This window comes from Sinocyclocheilus rhinocerous, unplaced genomic scaffold (assembly GCF_001515625.1).
Source record: "Sinocyclocheilus rhinocerous isolate Xijiao unplaced genomic scaffold, SAMN03320098_v1.1 scaffold5418, whole genome shotgun sequence".
NCBI classification, from domain to species: Eukaryota; Metazoa; Chordata; class Actinopteri; order Cypriniformes; family Cyprinidae; genus Sinocyclocheilus; species Sinocyclocheilus rhinocerous.
In genome coordinates this window covers 59,518-78,609 of record NW_015665894.1, presented here as the reverse complement: position 1 = coordinate 78,609, position 19,092 = coordinate 59,518, and the positions used below count along the sequence as shown (strand labels likewise).

The 19,092-nt window shown below is 36.8% G+C and overlaps 1 protein-coding gene and 1 pseudogene across 1 annotated transcript in view; both read left to right on the top strand.

Moving 5' to 3' along the window:
- Window positions 1–4,075, top strand: part of LOC107731660 (uncharacterized) — a 13,251-nt pseudogene extending 9,176 nt beyond the window's left edge.
- A 4,774-nt stretch (window positions 4,076–8,849) lies between these two features.
- The window catches only part of LOC107731659 (uncharacterized), a 24,831-nt gene continuing 14,588 nt past the window's right edge, over window positions 8,850–19,092 (top strand). Inside the window, exons 1-10 of the mRNA XM_016542809.1 lie at window positions 8,850–8,987; window positions 9,484–9,756; window positions 9,846–10,127; window positions 10,215–10,493; window positions 10,644–10,775; window positions 13,874–13,938; window positions 14,086–14,162; window positions 15,767–15,858; window positions 18,162–18,434; window positions 18,534–18,821. Of these exons, the coding sequence (XP_016398295.1) occupies window positions 8,915–8,987; window positions 9,484–9,756; window positions 9,846–10,127; window positions 10,215–10,493; window positions 10,644–10,775; window positions 13,874–13,938; window positions 14,086–14,162; window positions 15,767–15,858; window positions 18,162–18,434; window positions 18,534–18,821 (1,834 nt within the window). The 5' untranslated portion in view covers window positions 8,850–8,914. The remainder of the gene's footprint in view (window positions 8,988–9,483; window positions 9,757–9,845; window positions 10,128–10,214; window positions 10,494–10,643; window positions 10,776–13,873; window positions 13,939–14,085; window positions 14,163–15,766; window positions 15,859–18,161; window positions 18,435–18,533; window positions 18,822–19,092) is intronic.

Below are 19,092 nucleotides of genomic sequence, written 5' to 3'. Positions count from 1 at the left end.
GGTAAAATGACATGCACACAACAAAAGGTTCGAATTGTATTTCTGTGGTATCCTTGAACACAGCGTCTTCTCAACATGATGTAAACACACTAACTAGCGGAACTGTTTGTGGGCAGGTCAGACTCTGTTCGTATTTCGCGGGCAGGCGGGGATTATGCAAATGTGTTACCCAGTGACGTATACCGGTAACAGGCAAAAGATTAGAAAATATGACAACTCGTTAAGAAGATTCAGAATCGACTCTCTCTTTTGAGAGACAATATCTTTATTTATCATGCACTTTTTTGATTAACAACTTTGCAGATTTTTTTCATTTAAGGATAGCTACATTATAAACTGCAAAAGAGATATTTTTCAAAAAACCATATGACCTGCTCTTTAAGTTTAATATGGTTACTAACCTGAGATGAGTTCGATGAGTTGCAAGTCCCATTAAACTCTATTGGTAATGACATAACTTGTGACCATAGTAGCTTTTGGGAAATGTACCTCTGACCAAGGTACATATGGATACACATACCCAGGATATGGATAGCGATTTTGTTAAGGGTCCCTACACATCAGAGTGATCTACATTGGGGAACACTGGGAATCCACTGATTTCAATTGGGATGTTGTACAACTCACCCGGAAATATGATTTGTTTTAATATTTAACACCTCCCAGTGATAAATAACATAACCATTTCTGTCTGTTTTCCAGTGTGAGGCCTCCAGTGGTGACAAACCAATAGATGAGTATTTACAAAGGAAGCTGGGCCAGGAACCCAAAGAAGAGAGCTATTGAACAGCTATTGTTTTAAAGCACATTCAAAATAATTGATGCAAACACAGTTAATTATGTACACCTAATGACCACTTAGTAAATTGACGTGTACATGTAACATATGAAACAAGAATGCAACATGGGTATAAAAAGTGCATTCTGAAAGTTTCTTTAGAGCAATGTAATTCACAAAATACATTTCACACTGTGCAGCTGGGAAAAATGATGCAAGCATTTCACAAGAACACATGAAAGAGATGGTTGTGCCACTCTTTGTCACTATTGTCTTTCTACACACTTCTTGCCAATAATGATATATTTTGTTCAGTTTTTCTTAAAATGAAACCATCAACATGTTACAATTTATGTTGCAGTTCTGGCACACCCGTCCCAACATACTGTACTATACACAGGGCCGTTTCTAGGCATAGGCGAGCTAGGCGGTCGCCTAGGGCGCCACCAGCTGAAGGGGCGCCAATGAGCGCACGTACTGGCACTTTTAGCAGGCAATAGGGATTTCGCCCAGGGCGTCAAATTGGCTAGAAACGGCCCTGACTATACACCACATACATTTTACATCATATGTTTTGAAATCCAGCGGTAGGGATACACACGTGACATTGCAGTGCTTTGCCATCACGAAAGTTGAATTACTACTGAGAAAACAATGTACATTTATTTATTTATTTAAGTGACTATGCCTTTATTTTTTCTGTTAAACTGATGTGTCGTTTGTTCAGAGACTGGTATTCACAAACATAATGAAAATATTGTTTGATCTTTTACATTGGAATGTCCTTGCAAATGTTTTATATAGGTCTCTCTTAGAGGACACTGAGAGACAGTAGCAGAACACAGATATGCAATATACATGGCAAACATTAATTACCCTAATAGTGAAACATTACACAAACAAACCAAACATGGAAGTGACAGTAAGGTAATGGGTATAGAACAAGTGTCATTGAATATCATAAGCTGAAACAACGAGAAACCTTTGTACAGATCAAATGTCCACTCCTTGTTTTTTCTCCATTGTTGTTTAATTGTAACTTTATATATACATATAAGTTGTATGTATAGATACTTATCTCTGTTGTCTGACTTCCTGATGCAGGCCTGTTTGGGCTGATACCCATTGGTGCTATTTAATATGTAGTACTGCAATAAAGTGTTTTTTTTTATATATATAATTAAATTTATTGCATTTTGTATCGTACTACACATTATAAAAAACAACAAAACAACAGCAACATAGTCTAGAAGATACTGAACACATATAACACATATAAGATCAGGCATCTTCCCTGTTCCTGATAACAACAGCTTCTCAATTGAAGATTTCAGAATATATACCAGTTTTCTATTATTATTATTTATTCATTTATATTGCATATACTACATATACAGTAACATCAGCATGAATACAAATTACAATCAAAAATTTCTAATAGTATTAAGTCAGTAAAACAATGAAAACAGGTCATGTGACAATTAACCACATCACAGAACCCTGAACGTGAATGAAAAGTGAATAATTAAATCATTAAATTAAATTAATAAAATAATTAAATCATAAAAATGGTAGAATAAAATAAATAATTGTAAAAAAAAAAAAAAAACTTGTTTAATGAGCTTCTCACACATTATGTTTTACCTGCTTTCTCCTTCACTTTACTCACATTTAAACCCATGAAATGTTCTTGATGAAATTATATTTCTTTTCATTGCAGAGAAACACTCGCTATAGGGTTTGTCCAAATCGCCGATCTGCCGGGCATCTATGATTTCACTGCTATGGGTCTTCTAGATGACAGACAGATCGACTATTACAATAGTGAGGAACAGAGAAATATTCCTAAACAGAACTGGATGATAGAAAAAAATGCAGGATGATTACTGGGAAAAAGGCACCCAGTCAGTTCAAGTTCAAAGTTCAAGAAACGTGGTTTAATTTGAGTCATAATATTCTAATGGACCGCATGAGACACAATGTATCAGGTGAGGAACATTCATACAGTTTAACCAGCATATGATCATTTGATTCATATTACAGTTTTCCCCAGTTCTTTACACACTAAAATTGGAACTTGAAAAACAGTCACTAAAATCAGAAGCTCATGTGCCAAACCTCTAAACCAAGTTTGCACAGTTCCTACTTTACACTCCTACTTTTTTTTAAATTCTATGTCACACATTTTGCTAAACACTACACTCCATTCTCTACATTAGGCACAGTTCAAAATTAAAATCTCTTGAGAAACGTAACCTTTGGAGCACTCTAAAATCCCTTTGAAAAGCAACACCAAGACAATGCCAAGCTCTTTACACCAATTGGTGACTCCCGATCCTGTTGGATATGGACAGTGTTACACACAACAGAAAATTGACACTGTCAATGACACTATTTTTGACACTCTATTGTTGCAATCTTTTACAAACAGCTATGGTGCAACACTGTAAAAGGCATAAAGGCAAAAGGTGTAAACAATAAAGCCACTGATGGGATTTTCATAGTAGTGTTGGGGTTATCAATTTGTTGTTAGTTATTAGACAGATGTATTTATATGACACATGTGTGACATTAGTGCAAAAAAATGGAAAGAGTTCAAACAGTTTTGAATACAGAGTTTGCATTTGCTTGAGATCTGTAGTTCTGCATTTTGTGTTTGTGGTTTTGTACTTTGTGTAAACGATAAGGAAACGCTGTCCACTCATAAACATGCCAATTTGTGTTTGTTTCACATCTTCATGTTCTTCAGAGGAGAATTGGTTGTGAAATTGACAACCAGGGACATTTTCCAAAGGCATTTATGAGTTCATTTATGATGGAGAGTACTTTCTCTTTTGATATTAAAGAGTCTCAGTGGGTGACCTCATTTGATGCAGCTCTACCAATTAAGAGAAAATGGGACAATGTGCCGATCCTAAACCAGTACACCAAAGGCTACCTGGAGAAAGAGTGCGTGGACTGGCTCAAGATATTCAGAGAATTTGCAAACAAGGAGCTCAGAAATGGCTGTGAGTAAATGTGTGTTTTTAATGCTCTGCCACTGTCATAGAGAGAATTATTAGTGATTGATCTATTAGTGACAGATCCAAGCTGAAACTCATCTGTATGGCCACCAGCTTCTTCAAAGACGTGACACTGATTATTAGGAAATATTGCACATCTCTGCCTGAAGATGAGAGTGAATCCACAGGAATCAGACCAAATCATGATGGGACCTTCCAACTGAAGAAGAGTGTGGAGATCCAGGAGAATGAAAAAGCAGAATATAGTTATTTTGTGACCCACAGTTCCCAGTGAAACAATTATTACCTGGGGTACACTCTTAAAAATAAAGGTGCTTCACGATGCCATAAAAGAACCTTTTTGTCTAAATGGTTCCATAAAGAACGTTTAACATCTGAAGAACATTTCTGTTTCACAAAAGGTTCTTTGTGGTGAAAAAAGGTTCTTCAGATTACAAAAAGGTAAGAAAGAGATGGTTCTTTAAAGAACCTTTGTCTGAATGGTTTTTTGTGGAACCAAAAATGGTTCTTCTATGGCGTTGCTGTGAAGAACCTTTTGAAGCACCTTTATTTTTAAGAGTGTAGGTTACTGGGGCTTAAGCCCTAAATGTTTTTTTGTTCCTATGTCTCTCTAGTTTTCATTTTCTAGATAATTTTTGCCTGCTATCTGCTCTTAATGTTGCACATAAAATCTACTGCAAGTTGTAATTTGTTTTGTGATAAAGATGATAAAGAGTGCTTTTGTAAATGATTGTGGAACCTCTGGTTATGCAAACAACTCTGAGGAAACTAGATGATTTATTGGCTTTTAGGTCAAAAGTTTTGCATTTTGAAGGAAACTTTAAGGTTTGTAGATTGTGACCATTATTGGGGCCTTTTACTGTATCTCTAGTTTACTTAATTAAAATGATACTTTGCAGACATAACATATATTCAAATATCCAACTACCCAATGACACAATTAATGCAATTACATGTAGATACATTTCCTCTCTTTTTTTGCTTGTGAAATCCTTAAATAATTAAAGCTGTATTTGTTTTTGTGCATCTCTATAGATGACCCCTATTTATGACCGCCTGACAGAGTTTCCCGGGTTTGATTGCAGCAGTGATTGGAGGTTTACTTGTGCTGGCGGTCATTGCTTTAGTAGTTTATATCTTAAAAAAGAGAGATTATTGGTGAGTAGTAACTGTTTGGTTGAGTGAGTGAATGAATAAATAAATGTACAATTCACCCAAAAAAGAAAATTCTGTCATTACACTCACCCTGAGAGGTCTTCTTTTGAGTTCCACTGGAAACAAATACAGAATACAGGTCTGATGACAACATTTTGATTTTGTGGATATAGATGTTACTAAATAACAAAATAAAATTGAAAACATGCTTTTGAAAGATTATAGTGCGTTGAATTGGTTAGGGTTGCACGATTAATGGAAATAAAACCGAAATCGCAATATGGCTTAAGGATATCCTCAATTAAAACTACTTTTGTATTTTTCTAGATCCTCACACTGTCTGCCTAGAGACTGCCACAGGTTTGATTGCAGCAGTGATTGGAGGTGCGTTTGTGCTGGTAGTTGTTCATTTAGTGGTTTGCATCTTAAAGAAGACAGGGATTATTGATGAGTAGTGACAGATTATGATGATCCACACATTCCAGTTTTCAGTTTTGTGATGTAAAGGAATAATTCACAGTGGGGGTCTTTGATTTGAGTCCCAGCTGAGCCTTTCTGTGTGATGACTGCCTGTTCTCTGTGTTTTTGGCATGAGTTTTAGATAATTGTTAATTTTATTTACATTAAAATAAAAATAGAGTGCAAAGAGTATTCAAAAATAGTTATATCCGTCACATCCTTTAGCTTACAAAAGAACAAACTCACAAGAACCTGAACATCAGAATGCTGCAATTCCTCCACAAGATGGTACCAGTAATCCTAATATTTAATCAGTCAGATTATCTACAGAATTTACTGGTATGATTTAGCTAATTTTTTGGCATTTACTAGGCAAATTTTAAGTAGATTGTACCACATCACTGTGGACATTTCACTCTTTCTCCCACAGAAGGAGAGGTTTTCTGGTAAACCATCAGAATGCAGTGTGAGTAGCTTTATGGAGGAAGTGAGCCACCGGCTAACTGTATTTTAAATATCAGGGCAAATGGAAACAGTGCAAGATGACATTTAGGACATGAAGATGTAACCGAAGCACTTTAAAGCACATATGTTTTGATGTTTTTATACCAAGTACTCAAAGGAAAATATTTTTATATGAAGAGAGCTAGTTTTCCAGACTTACTAAAGGGCCAGACTGCAATCACTTACAGCGATTTCAATATTTTAAATCTGAGTGCCAATAATAATAATAAAATATAGCTGCAAGCAGCAATGACCGGGGTTCAAGCAGTTAAGGCATTTAAGCACATAAGGAAAAAGATTTTGTTAACATGGCTGTAACCACTTAAATCAATGATTAAAAATAGCATTTTGGGCAAATGCAGGTAATTTACCAAAGAAATATGATGATTTCTAACAGTTATGACTGTTATAGCGCCACCTATGGTCAGATCTCTGTGAAACTTTGCATGCTTGTTAAGTGTCTTCTGTCACATGTTTTCACCAAGTTTCGTAAAGTTTTGAGTTTTCATTTAGGTTTTATAGGCTTTTGGGTATGTGTGGCCACACCTCTTTTATAAATGACCCCGTTATAGATAGCCAAAAGACAAAATAATTTTTTTTTTTTATAATTATTGATCTAGAGAGTGCCGAGAATTGCGCTGCAGTGGTTTGATTGAGATTGCGTGAAAAACCTATGACTAGTTCGCAAAAGTAGGTTTTTGACATAATTGAGAATATTTAATGAACGATTTGATTGACAGCATTAGTCCCACACCGAGTTTCGTTCCGATCGACCTCCGTTAACCCTGTCAAATAGGTGCTTAAAAGAGTTTGGCCAATGGCGGCCATGTTTTTTGAGATACGTGAATGTCCTCATAGACACTTGTGCCACTGTGGACAATGACACTGCATACCAATTTTCAAGCCGATCGGACCAACGGTTGCCTAGTTATAGCTGAATTTATGTTTTTTCTGTCTTATAGCACCCCCAAGTGGCAAAGCAGCGCAATTTTTTTTATCTGACCAAAGATTGAGCTCCTACATATGTGTACCGAGTTTGGTGAAGATATCTCATTCCGTTCAAGAGTTATGCTTCAAATAAATTTTGGCTAACGTTAATATTTTATTTTTTTGCGCTGTAGCGCCCCCCTTTGGCCGATTGGGGTGAGTCTTTGTCAGAATGTCCCCTCAGGGAGCTCTACCTTCTGGCCAAGTTTCATCTCTCTGCGCCTTACGGTTTGGTCTGCACGATCAGTTTTAGCGGAGAAAAATAATAATAATAAAAAAAAATTCTAACAATTACAATAGGGTTTCAGCACTGCGTGCTTGAACCCCTAAAAAACAGAACATACTTGAGAAATGACCTCATATCCTAATAAGTATCCTGTATGCTCCAGGTGAAATATTGTTTCTGTATTTATTTATGTTTTTCTGATGTCAGTCTGTTATTGGTGTGAGATCTATTTATTCTTAAATGTTGCTTCTTTGTACTGTTTAATTGTTTTTGTCATATCCAGCTGCGACAGAGGTTTGCAACGAGTTGACTGTATTATAAACAGTTTCATTTTCTACAATGTCGCCACTGGAAAAACATACAAATTATGACGGTGATGATCTCAGGTGCTGATTATGTGCTTTATTTAATGTTAAAAGCATCTAATGTGAGATTGAATATAATTTTGTGTGACCTTTATAGCCATACTGAAAACTAAAATTAATTTACCTCAAACTATGAACTCTATGGGAACAAACAAGTGTTTACAAATTGCTTGGTGATGTAATTGTATCAAAGATGCTACAATATGATATCAACGTCTGCTATTCTGTATATTAAATGTTCCTGTATGAGTTTTGCACTTGACAGATGAACAGGCTACACACTACCCACCTACAGTATGTCTTATTTGTAAACATTTTGAGAACAAATAAAAACAACTAGCTATCAAACTCTACTACTTGGCAGAAGAACTGTTTATTCTGAATGATCATAAATTGATAATTGCTGTTTTTAAATGTAATAAACCACTCCAGGCTGTGTGGCGATGGACATTTATTCATCTGTTTCAATCAACTTTTCTGTTCATAATGATAATGTAAATAATGACTTAATAATTGTAAAATAGTATGCAGTGAAAATTTTTTGGAGGAAGATTACATTGAGTCTGGCAATTTAGTCATTCGCCGCACCAACAAAGCCTGAAGTTGCTCTGTTTTTAATTGTTCATGTTGCATCTTATTGTTTTGTCAGTCCTTTCAGACATATTTGCACTACATTATATTACATATATTATTTCACATTACACTGGCTCATTCACCAGTAGTGGTATGTAACATATTTTATGTTCACCTGCAAATACAATTAGCTTTCCTGCTGTTAACAGGACGCTACAGTGTTTCCACTCTGACAAGCACGGCCACGTCCAACATGTCCATTTCCAAGGCATAGTATGCTACATGTGCGCACCAGGATGCAGGATTGACCACGCAATACATGGTCCAGATCAGCCTCCTGACAGCAGATGGACTCTGACACAGTGGGCATCTGCTAGCTGGGATATGATTATATGCCTTCCCGCTACAGATATACCTTTTAAGAGGCTTGGTCTAACATAAATATTCATAAGCTGATGACAAAACAAACAAACAAACAAACAAACAAAAAGGTAAGGGGAAATGGGACAGCCGTGTCTGACACCACGTTTTAAATAAAACCTAGAAAATGAACCTCCTTTAAGTTTAACAGAACAACATGTTTGCATTCGTATACATTGTTTGCATAGATTTAGAGAAGAAATCTCCAAACCCCAATTTTTTATGACCTAAAAATAAAAGCATGCTCCACTGTGTCGAAGGCTTCATAAAAATCTAAGACCTGTTGGTTCAGTCTTGCGTCACTTCCGCCCAGATGCGGATTCAGATCACTGATTAAAACGTCATTCTGCTGTTGGCAGTTTCTGCGTTTATGCGTCGATGAAGCAACGATGTAAACAAGAGTAACACACATAGCTTTTTAATAATGGCCACGGGTTTCGACAAAATCTTTGTGCTGCTTTGTGTTTTTCGTATTTTTTGGACTCCAATACAAGCAGGTAAATTATTAACTTGTACTGCGTTCAGCAGAGAATGAAAGTGAAAGTAACTCGTTTACTGGTCTTAAACGACGCGGTAGCGACATAATTGAAATTTGATTACAAATCGTATATAATAAAGTATGTTTATATAGGTGTATATTTATACAACTAATTATTTTACTACATTAATTATTTACATGTTAATTATTTTATTAGTAATTTATTACAGTTGAATCAGGATTAAGTTTGAGCAGTCTCGAATGAATTTACAGAAAGACTTTAGCTGATCTAGAATCTGATCTTGTCTGATATCATTAGGATTGCCTTCAGATTTGGGATTTTGACTAGTAATGTCTCTCAGAGAACAGGTCTAGATTCATATATTGAGATTCTGTCTATTTGCTTCTTTCTGTATCTGAAATGTTTTGAGACTCTTCTTCAGAAGCATGCAACTTTTACATTTACACTTCAGTGAATAGTTATTTAATGCACATTTTATTGCTCTTCACTGCAGAGAAACACTCGCTGTATTACATTTACACGGCTTTGTCCAAACCTGTCGATCTGCCGGGCATCTATCAGTTCACTGCTATGGGTCTGCTAGATGACATACAGATCGACTATTACAATAGTGAGGAACAGAAGAAGATTCCCAAACAGACCTGGATGAAGGAGAAACTATATGAGGATTACTGGGAAGAAGGCACCCAGTCAAGAAAGAGCAAAGAACAGTGGTTTAATCTGAATATCGACATTCTGATGAAACGCATGAGACACAGTGAATCAGGTGAGGAACATTCTTACAGATTGACCTGCATGTACATCATCTGAATTATAATATTATCATTTTACAAAAATTTTTTCTTCTCATTTCAGATCTTCATGTTTTTCAGATGAGAACTGGTTGTGAAGTTGAGCAATGGGGAAGTGAAGTTTTCAAAGGCGTTTATGAGTACGGCTATGATGGAGAAAACTTTCTGTCGTTTGATGATAGAGAGTCTCAGTGGGTCGCCCCAGTTTACGCAGCTCTACCAACCAAGAGTAAATGGGACAATATGCCCTTCCTAAACCAATACACCAAAGGCTACCTGGGAAAAAATTGTGTGGACTGGCTCGAGAAATTCACAGAATATGGAGAAAATGAGCTCAGAAATGGCTGTGAGTAAACGTGTTAGTATTTGTTTGATGGTTTGTAGCTGTTTTAGAGATAGAACTGTTTAATGAACTGATTCCTGTTTTTTACAGCTCCTCCAGATGTTCATATGTTTGCAAAAAGGTCTACCAGCGACAAAATCAAGCTGACCTGTATGGTCACTGGTTTCTACCCCAAAGACACAGTGTTGTTCATTAGGAAATATCGCACATCTCTGCCTGAAGATGAGACTGAATCCACAGGAATCAGACCAAACCATGATGGCACCTTCCAGCTGAAGAAGAGTGTGGAGATCCAGGAGAATGAAAAAGCTAATTATGATTGTTTTGTTGCTCACAGAACCCTCAAAGAACCAATTATCATCGAATGGGGTAATTAAAACAGATACACATACAGACAGAAACATCACTTGATACCGGAATAAAAAGAAATTATAAATAGTGAACTTTTATTTCCCCCTTTTTTTGCTTGTGACATCCTTAATTAATTATAACTATTTTTATCTCTTTGCATTTATACAGGTGGAAATTGCCAGGATTGCCCACCAGAGATTGACCTAGCTATGATTGCAGTAGTGACTGGAGGTGTGCTTGTGCTCCTGATAACAGTCGCTGGTGTAGTGGTTTACATCTTAAAGAAGAAAGGGATTATTGGTGAGTATAGTGACTGATGGTGATCCACAAGTTCTTGATTTCGGTTTTGTATACGTAGGACAAGCAATGAATGAATGAATGAACGAATGAATGAACCTAAAAAGACAATTCTGCCATAATTTACTCACCCTCCTGTCATTCCAAACCCTTTCAAAACTTAATTCAAACTTTGGTTATTCATCCAAACACAAGTTAAGATAGATCATAGAACAAACCTCATTGGTTCTCATCTGTGCATGTTGCATGAAAACCAACAAACAAACAAGCTTCCATGTTTACCATATGTGAAGCTCTCAGTGTATGTGTGTTTTGTATGTGAATAAAAGTCTAAAAATCAGTTCATCATATAAAGTGACCGTATCTCTTCACAAGACTTGAATTAAACCACTCAGTCTTCAGTGGAGGGACTAAACTCTGAGGTTTTATTACAAATATGTTAATTTGTGTTTGGAAGACTAAGCAAAGTCTTAGGCGTTTGTAATAGCATGAAATGAGAAAATAATGACAGAATTTAGATTTTTGTGTGAACTGTCCCTTTAGATCAGTGGTCAAGTCACCTATATTTCTGTAGCGATTTATTCAATACAATCCGTTTGAAAGCTGCTTCACAATATTAAACATGAAAATCACAGAATCTATGATGCAAACTTCAAATATGAGGCAAACCCAAGATCTGATGTAAAGCAGCTCTACGGAAGAGAATAAAGTTGTTAGTAAACTCCTGTCAGTTACAACAAATATGGTGCACAAATGTCTCGGTGAAGGCCAGATGAAACAGCAGTGACGTTCTCAACAGCGCTGACAAACACAAGAAACACAGTGCCATGAACAATCACGTTAGAAGGCTTTTACATGGACTTACACCGTGTCTACACCGGACGCGACAGTTGTCGTGTCGCACCGCAACAGCTAAAGTCTGTCTACACTGGACGCGACAAAGCGACCGTTGAAAATCATCATCATAAATACGTCATTAATAGAATGCGGCAGCAGTTTACTGTCGGGGATTTGTCGTGGTGCGCCGTGCCGCATCCAGTGTAGACAGCATCACTGATTATAATGAGTTCTATCGTATTTTGTCGCGCCGCGCCGCTCGCGTCCGGTGTAGACACGGTGTTACCATGGATTTACTGTAGTAACACTAACTGCACCATGGTATTGTGGCATGAAATGTGGGTTATACAGTACATATGGAATTTTATTATATCATTAATGTAGACATGTATTAAATGTATCAAAGGAGTAATGGTTGTTGTTGAGCTATAGCATAAGTGCAAATATTTATTCTAAATGTGTTTTGATTACTGTCATGTTCCGACAAAAAGATTCATTTAAAACCTCAATTAATTTTCATTCAGGAGAAGACATCTACCTTTAAACTTGAAAGAAATTAGGATTTGACAGTTATCATTATCATGCAGTTTTGACTGATATGAACAATTTTATTGTGATAATTTTTTGGCCATATTACCCAGCCTTAGACAAACCCTAATTAAACACACCTCAATGTCTTCGGGATCACTAGAAACTTCAGGCAAGTGACCTTATATCTCATATCCTGCTGCAAAACTTGACAGTTTAATTTTAGACCGAATATCGATTTTGAGCAATACTGGGATGCACCAGTGAATGGTGGGATATTTTGCTATTAAAATGATTGTTCCAGAAGAACAACATGATAATTTTATTTTGTCTGGTCTCTCGGTATCAACTGATTGAGCTTTTAAGTTTTGCGAAGTACATTTCAGTGTGGACTTTTGTAAGACACTTAAGTGGGGATGGAGCGTGATTTCAAATGAAAACGCTCTTTTCGAATATGTCCAAATTAATATGGACATATAGTAGGCTAGCTCAAGAGAATGCTGGAGTTTCTCAGAAAAAAAAGATACATATAATCTAAATATCTAATCAGTCTTATGCACAATGTAGATTATGTTGATTTTTTTTTCCCAATGATCCAAAGTTAATCAGACACTAACTCATCTGACTCTGAACATGACTCCTATTTAGATATTTATTCAGCTATATTAAATTTGTATTAAATATAATTTCTGAGCATAGCACTGCCTTTGTGCTTGATATTATTGTGGTTTTCCAGAACAAGCTACTGAACTGAATGCAGCTGCAGATAATTCTGAAGAATCCTAGCTAAACCATACAACTGTCACAATACACTTCGAGGAACGAGGAGACGCTGGAGAATACTTTAACAAGACTTTAATTCCAGGAACCAAGGGAGACAAACTCAGGAAGACGTTTAACAGCGGATAGAGAACTCGGGACTGGGAACACTTTAAATACACACAGGAGCTCGGGAGGCCATGGCGGAGCAGGGGACTCGGGAGGCCATAGTACCCCCCCCAAAAAAAAAACACTTGGAGAAATGTAGGGGGTTGTATTCAGGGCCTGGAGCCGGTAGACACCTTCCCTCCAACTTAGTCCCGTGGTGTCTGGGAGGTCCACGGGGCGATGGTAGTTGGCCCCGAGCCAGAACAGCTGATTGAGGACGGCGTCCCCTAACGCCGTCACCTCAGCGAGCTTGCAGAACTCCCGGGCGTACTCGTAGAAGGGGAGATCGAGGCGAGCTAGGGCGGCGACGCGAGCGGCAATTTCCATCGCCGCGGGGGGGGGGGAACAAACGCGAGGAAAAAGTTGCCGCTCACTTTCAGTTTTGATCCGCTGTTCTGTCACAATACACTTCGAGGAACGAGGAGACGCTGGAGAATACTTTAACAAGACTTTAATTCCAGGAACCAAGGGAGACGAACTCAGGAAGACGTTTAACAGCGGACAGAGAACTAGGGACTGGGAACACTTTAAATACAGGAGGGAGGAGGGGATGACGAGACACACCTGGGAGCAATGAAACATCAAGGGAAACACCTGGGACAAATGAACTTAATCAGGACAGGAACAGTAAACTAACCAAATAAGGGCATAGGAAGGCACATGGGGAGCAAGACACACACAAAACATGGAACAGAGTCTGACAACAACAGATGCTATCTTAAGCAATTGCTTTAATTATTTATCAGGCAGTTTTTGAGTGGATTCATACCAAAGCACTATAGATACACATTTCACTGTTTCTCCAACAGGACAGACGACAACTGCTGAAACATCAAATTCCGGTTCGAACAGCTCTGTGGATCTTCAATATGTGGTAAGTATATTTTAAATGGAATATCAGTGAGTTTTGACACACTTCTGTTTCTCCACAGGCTATAGTGTAGCACAAGTTAAATATCATTTACATTACTACTTCCAATAAATAATTAAATAACTATTTATGTCTGTGTTTTAGTATTAGGACTCCAGTAACAGATTTATAGAGTCTACAGAAACAAAACCACCACTACAACCACAAGAGGTCAAAGCTGATCCAAAGTTAGAGGAGGATTTGTAATGAAAGATGGGTGGTAATTGTCATTGTCAACACTAATAATCCTGACAAACATTATATTTTGGGGAGTTGTAAATAGTTGATTCTCTCCCTTTCTGCCTCTGGATTTTTTTGAAGTCAAGTGAGTTTAATTGTTATTTTGCTGTATGTAGAGGCATACAAAGGAACGACATGTGCCTCACAGGACCACGGTGCTACATAGACAAAGAATAATCAAACTATACATATACATATATGTTTACAGTATATGTATTACGCACTTGCGCAAGGTATGTTTACACATGTAACAACGCTACAGAAAAAAAAGTGCAATAAGAAACATTCAGGGCAAATAGAAACAGTGCAACATTAGCTGCATGAAGACAGAAGCGCTTTGAAGCACTTTGCTCGAGCCATTGATGTTTTTATACCAAGTTCTCAAAGAAAAATATTTTTATATGAAGAGAGCTGGGGCCCGGGTACAAACACAATTTTACAAGCCCCGGGTTTTCCAATCTTACTATTATTCTACCTCTAAAGGGTCAGACTGGACACACTTACAGCGTTTCTAATATTTTAAATCTAAGTGGCAATAAAAATAAACCAGAGCATACTTGCGAAATGATCGCATATCCTAATAATTATCCTGTGTACTCTATAAAATATTGCCTTATATACTCTTGAATGTCTTAATCTGTGAAATACTGTTTCTGTATATACATTTGTTGATTAATTTTGTTCTTTTACACTGACTTCATTTATATAATTACAAAATTAAAATTTAAATATATCAAATTAATTTATGGTATCAGCGGATGTCTGCCTGTTATTGGTCTGTAATCTGTTTATTCTTAAATGCTATTTCTTTGTACTGTTTTGTTGTTTTTGTCGTATCCATTCATGATGGTCATTTGCAACGTTTCTACTTTCTATTTCTGCAACATCAAGGCCAGAACGACAGCATACAAACTATGACAATGATCTCAGGTGCTGATTGTGCTTTATTTAATGTTAGAAGTGTCTATGTGAGTTTGAATATCATTTTGTGTGACCTTTAGCCATACTAAAAGTGACAATGGTTAAACTACCTCAAATTATGAACTCTATGTGAATAAACAAGTGTTTACAAATTGCTTGTTGCTAGAATCGTGCCAAGAGTTTTGCACTTGATTGCTGAATACATACCTATGTGTAAACATTTTGAGAACAAATAAAATGAACCAACTAACAAACCTTACAACTTGGCAGAAGATTTTTTTTTATTTCTTTATTTTAATATTATCATTTATAACTTTTTTAAAATTATTTATTGAACATTGAACTGTTGGCCATATTGCCGTCAACATCTAACGTACTATAACTTTGTGAAAGAATTGTTTAATGCGTAAATTTATGATAAATGTATTTATTCATTGAACACTGACTGACTAAAACACTTTATGTGGGTTAAGCCTCTCCACTTCTTCCCAGATACACATGATGTAATCGTTTTGTTTTCTCATTGGTTAAAACATCAACCGCTATTTTCTGTGACTAGTTTTCTGTTGCTGAGAGCTTTTGCTTTCAATGATTTAAAAATGAGTAATTAGTCAGATTTACACATTTAAAGGCTTTCAGTCATGGGAACGAGTGTGGCGACGAAGATCTTTGCTCTGCTTTGTGTTTTTCTTCTTTATGGCACTCCTCCTATACTTCAAGCAGGTAAATGATTTAAAGTTTCTGCATTTATCAGAGAATAACGTAACTGAAAGTAACAAGATTTAAAACGTCTTTGTAACGAAAGTAATTCAGTTTGAGAAGAAATGCATGCTAACTTCATATGCAAAAAAAGTATATATAACAGGCTATAGATAAAACGTTCCAGCCTATTTTTTTATAACCATATAAACTAACCTTCCAGTAAAAACGTTGCAGATGTTTTGTGTGTGTTTTGTGCGGGAGCGGGATTAAGAAAACAGTCCAGCACAGGGCAATATAAAAACTGTATAAAGCAAAAGCCGGATTGGCCTTTTTTTTTTTTTTTTAGGTCAAAAAAGAGGACATGTCCTGGAAAAAAAAGCATGTATGGTCACCCTATAGAAATGAAGAGAAATCTAGTAAATCTACATATAAATGGACACAATCTTATCCTCCATGATTGTTCCTGGGATGTTTTGAGGGGCAGGGGCTCAAGTGGAAAAAAGGGCAGTTCTCATATTTATTTTCATTTTTTTCTGAACAAAACATTAAATATATTAGGGGTGTGCAATATTGTAGAGAACAATAATTAGATGATATTTTGCTGAGTGTGTTATTGTGCTGATATCTTAAGGACTACCGTGGACAGCTGACTCCTAAAGTTTTTGATATTCTGCATATTCTGTGTGGTGATTAGTTCACAGCAGTTATATAAATTAATCTTTTCCAATAAGTTTAAATTGATTTTTACCTTTTATGAGCATTTTTACCTTTAAGCCTTTTTTTCTAAAAGTGTGCATCATCTTTTCAGTTAAATTCTTAAACTGAATCAATCAATTAGAATAATAAGTCATTCGGGCTGTTACCAGTCCAAAATCAGTATTGACAAAATTCATCTTTGCAATGCAGAGAAAACACAGAAGCTGAAGGGACATTGATGCATTTACACACTGTTTAATGCAGGACATGAATGTATTTAACCTGCAGTTACAAATGCATTAATACTGTTTTGATATTTTAAACATAAAACGTTAAATACTGAAATTTGAAATTATTTTTAAAAAATATATGAAAAGATACTTTAAATGTGAAATTAAAACTGTCAGTAGGTGGCAGCAAGTCACTGTTAATAAGTGAGTCATTGCGACTGAACTGAATCATTTAAACGATTGATTCACTCAGGAACAAAACACATCATGTTGCTCAGCGACACAAATTGAAATTATATTTGTCGGCGAAATAGAGCAAAAACAGTCAATATTGTGTTTAAAACGTTAGTGTCTTAATATTAAATTCTTGTTTGTTGAACTGCTGTATAAAATCAATATTTCACATTTGTAATCATGCTGCTTTTTGGTGGAAAAAAGCCAGTCTTCCTGTGATACTGATTAACTATATGAAATGATATAAATGCATTTCTGCCCCCATATGTTGCATTTTGTGATCATTTTAAATGCATTTTAATAAACTTAATCATGCAGTGAAAGAACCTGCACTGGTCTAACCTAATAGACTTCCTATTGCCTTAATTAAACTTTAGCTAACTTGTTAGCTCTCATGAGTCATGGACAGGATAATTAGCTGTAAATTCGGGGCACAGGTAACTTAGTCTGTTGTTCATCACCACTCACCTCCAGAGCAAGACAAACACAACTGGAAAGGGAGGGATCATATTTCATTGCTCTTTACCGCAGCTTCACTTCTGCGGCTCTCTGTCTATCTGTCTGTGATGTGCAGCTGATCAATGTGTGCTACACTGCTGTGCTGCGGAGACGCGGAGGGAGACAGTCTCAACATTTCCTGACCCGACCTGATATTTTGATTTTTTATTTGTTTGACAGGGACAGCTGTGCGCAAACAGAAACACACACACACACGCACACAATTTATTAAAATAAAAAAAATCCCCAGAAAAAAGGCCACTTTCTCTCGAGGAAGAAAAAGGGCAGGTGCTCAAGCCCCCTTTGATGTCTATGTGTGCACATGCCTGGATGGTTCTCTCATCTAAAGTACTGCTGCAATAAACTGTCATTATACTGTATGTTTAAGTAGTGTAAAAACCCTGTAGATGAGACTGTAGGCACACTTTCCACATGGTCTTTCCATGCATAGAACAAAAATTACACTAAATTGGAGCGTGTGAGAAAACAGGTCTTTTAAAGGTCAGAGAAAAATAAATGTCTTCCTTCAGAGCACTGGTTTGGGAAATTGAATCAGATATAGTGTGTTAGAAATCGAGAAAAACTGTCACTGCTTTCTCCTTCACTTTACTCACCTATAATCTAGTGAATAGTTTTACATTCATATTTCATTGCTCTTTACTGCAGAGAAGCACTCGCTGTATTACATTTACACGGCTTTGTCCAAACCTGTCGATCTGCCGGGCATCTATCAGTTCACTGCTATGGGTCTGCTAGATGACATACAGATCGACTATTACAATAGTGAGGAACAGAAGAAGATTCCCAAACAGACCTGGATGAAGGAGAAAATGCAGGAGGATTACTGGGAAAAAGGCACCCAGTCCAGAAAGAGCAAAGAACAGTGGTTTAATGTGAATATCGACATTCTGATGAAACGCATGAGACAAAATGAATCGGGTGAGGAACATTCTTACAGTTTAACCAGCATATACAGATGATCAGTGGATTTATATTATCATCATCTCACACAGTCATTCTGATTTGTGTCTGCTTCAGATCTTCATGTTCTTCAGTGGAGACACGGTTGTGAAGTTGAGCAGCAGGGAAGTGAACTTGCGTTTTCCAAAGGCATTAGTGAGTACACCTATGATGGAGAGGACTTTATTTCTTTTGATATTGCAGTTTCTCAGTGGGTCGCTTTAGTTGAAGCAGCTCTACCAACCAAGAGAAAATGGGACAGTGTGCTCATCCTAAACCAGTACACCAAAGGCTACCTGGAGAAAGAGTGTGTAGACTGGCTCAACAAATTCAGAGAATATGGAGACAAGGAGCTCAGACACGGCTGTGAGTAAATGTTTTTGTATTTATTTGATGATATGCAGCTGTTATGAGGATGAGACTGATAAACTGATTTCTGTGTTTTCAGCTTCTCCAACTGTTCATGTGTTTGCAAAAAGATCTATCAAAGACAAATCCAAGCTGAAACTCACCTGTGTGGCCACTGGCTTCTACCCCAGAGACGTGACACTGGGCATTAGGAAATCTCACACATTTCTCTCTGAAGATGAGACTGAATCCACAGGAATCAGACCAAACCATGATGGGACCTTCCAGC